Below are 2,795 nucleotides of genomic sequence, written 5' to 3' on the forward strand. Positions count from 1 at the left end.
CCCAATAGGCGTAGGTGCGGTTCTTAGCCATCGCTATCATGATGGTTCTGAACGACCAATACAATTTGCTTCTCAAACCTTAACTAAAGTGCAGCAGCGTTACAGTCAAATCGATCGCGAAGCGTATGCAGTAATTTTTGGAGTGAAAAGATTTCATCCATATTTGTTCGGGAGAAGGTTTTTGTTAATTACTGACAACAAGCCTATCTCACAAATATTATCGCCGAAAAAGTGGTTGCCAACGCTCACAGCCACAAGAATGCAACACTATGCAGCATTTTTATCTTCGTATAACTGTGACATAGAGGTGAAGACTTCGACAGGCAACGCTAATGCAGACGCAGTGTCGAGATTACCAGTTAAAGATACATATGAATATACCGAAGAAGTTGATGTGGTTGAGAGCGAGATTATAACAAATTTACCGGTTATGCTGGATGAATTACGAGAGCAAACGGAGGCAGAAGTAGAGATTCGTGACTTGGTGCATAGTCTGAGAGTAGGCCGTGTGTGCACCGCAGAAAACGGTTCGGAGTATCACAAGCGGAGTTTTCGTTGCAGAATGGATGCCTTTTGAGGGAAATTCGTGTATACATTCCTAAAACGCTGAGGAAAAGGGTATTAGATGAGTTACATACTGCTCATTTCGGAATAACAAAAAATGAAAACTTTAGGAAGAGCGTATTGCTGGTGGCCGCGTATCGACCAATATATTGAGGAGTTGGTGTCAAATTGTTTAGAGTGCCAGGCTACGAGACCTGAGTCCGCTAAGATAGAACCGAAACATATCTGGCTGAGGCCAAGCAAACCGTTTGAGCGCGTGCATATAGACTATGCAGGTCCCTTTTTAAGAAGGTATTACCTAGTTTTAGTTGACGCTTACACAAAGTGGACGGAGGTACACATTATGCCGAATATAACGACAACAAGCACGATACTTAAATGCGAGGAAATCCTTGCAACTTTCGGAATACCAGATGTAATCGTTTCTGATCACGGAACTCAATTCAATTCCCGTGAGTTCAAAGACTTCTTAAAGAGAAATGGTATTCAGCATAAGCAAGGTGCCCCTTACCATCCCGCAACGAACGGGCAAGCAGAACGTTTTGTCCAGACTTTGAAGACAAAGCTGAAGGCAGCTAAGGCCGTAGAAGCAAATGTGAAAAAGGCACTAAATACGATTTTGTTGGCATATCGGCGATCTATTCATCCTGAAACAAATAAGTCTCCGGCAATGTTAATGCTTGGCATTCAAATTCAAACAAAATTAGACCTAATGACTAAAAGTTCTCAAAAAAATTTACCGAAACCAGAGAAGCCGAAGAAACAATTTTCCCAGGAGGAGAGAGTGGCTGTTAGAGATTACCTCTCAACGCATAAATGGCAGTTCGGTAAAGTGCTAGAATCATCAGGAAATTTACATTACCAGGTGCGACTGGACGACAATAGGACATGGAGACGTCATGCTGACCAAATGCGCCGTGTGGGACAAGATTTAGGAAATCGTGTCGAAGGTGAGCAACATCTGCAGCAGCAGCGAGGAAATGAAGATAGCTATGAGCAACAGGCTGAAACATCGATTGCGAGATCATCTGACCCTACATCGTCAGCAAGCGAAGTACATGTTTCCGCTCCATCTAGCCCCGAAATCCGTCGTTCAAGCAGAATTTCAAAACAACCAGATATATGGCAATATCAATAAAACGCACACACTGATAAGCATATGGATTTACATAAATAAGTATAATTATTTCTTTTGAGTTTGTAAGTAAATAACTAAATAATGCTAGAATTACAAATTTTCTGATGCACAATTTATATTTTTAAGTTCCATTAATGAAAATGAATTAGTTTGTTAGAAAATCTTAACTTAAAACTAGCTGGGGAGAGATGTTATATGTGCCACTCTGTAATAAGAAAGAAAGTGAAAGAGTAATAAACGGTAGTCACTCCGCTAACAGCAACTGAAGTGTTTAGATGTAAATGTTAAGCCAAAATCATTCATTCGTTTTGTATATGAATAACTCATAAGCCGTTTTGAATGAATTCATGCAGCCCTCTAGTACGGATACTCGTTTTCAAAAGACCGATTATCTCTTCTATGCCCTCTCGATGTTTGAGTTCCATCGAGGGCAGTCCACAATCAACGCTTGTGGCAGGGCCGTTCGCGGACAAGAAGGCGTCGTAGAAGATCTACACCTACATCTCAGAAATCTTAGAGGATCGGCTTCTTACTGGCGTACGGCGCGCAACGAATTGGTAGCATTCATTCGTTTCCTAGGCCCTCCAACATGGTTTATGACATTGAGTTCTAATGACCTCAACTGGCTTGATATGCGCATGGCTTTGCTCATTGCTGATGAGAGAGCGAAGTCCAGCCCAGTTAAATATTGTTGACGTGCAACGTTTACTTGTATTATATCCTGTAGTGCTGAGCCGTCACTTTTCACTTCGTGTCAACGCTTTTATGAAGCAAATACAGCACAATGACACGCTTCTTGGTGGCACGGTTATCGATTACTAGTCTCAGATCGAATTCCAGAATCGTGGAAGCCCTCATCTTCATCTTGTCGTATGGATAGAAAATCCTCCATCCTTCGAAATATCGGAAGGACTAGCTTTAGTTGATAGAGTGATTTCATGCAACTTGCCTGATGAAGAAGATTTCGACTTACGAGCACTTGTCATGCGTAACGAGATGCATCACCACACACACATGCTTCAAGAACAATTCGAAGACGAGCCGATTTGCCTTCCCAGGCAAGCCATGCCACCAGACCCGTATTGTTCCTCCG

At 42.1% G+C, this 2,795-nt stretch overlaps 1 protein-coding gene across 1 annotated transcript; it reads left to right on the plus strand.

The window, feature by feature from the left end:
* Positions 1-907: 907 nt before the first annotated feature.
* On the plus strand, positions 908-1,702 carry LOC118756651 (uncharacterized protein K02A2.6-like). Its single transcript, XM_036491404.1, has one exon. It carries the CDS (start codon positions 908-910, stop codon positions 1,700-1,702), a length of 795 nt encoding a protein of 264 aa, XP_036347297.1.
* Positions 1,703-2,795: the final 1,093 nt, after the last annotated feature.

This window comes from Rhagoletis pomonella, unplaced genomic scaffold, assembly GCF_013731165.1.
Source record: "Rhagoletis pomonella isolate Grant_MI unplaced genomic scaffold, Rhpom_1.0 Rhpom_scaffold_00002, whole genome shotgun sequence".
Lineage (NCBI taxonomy): Eukaryota > Metazoa > Arthropoda > Insecta > Diptera > Tephritidae > Rhagoletis > Rhagoletis pomonella.

Coding starts and splice junctions, on each gene's coding strand:
- LOC118756651 (XM_036491404.1), top strand. CDS start 908: ATGCCGAATATAACGACAACAAGCACGATACTTAAATGCGAGGAAATC.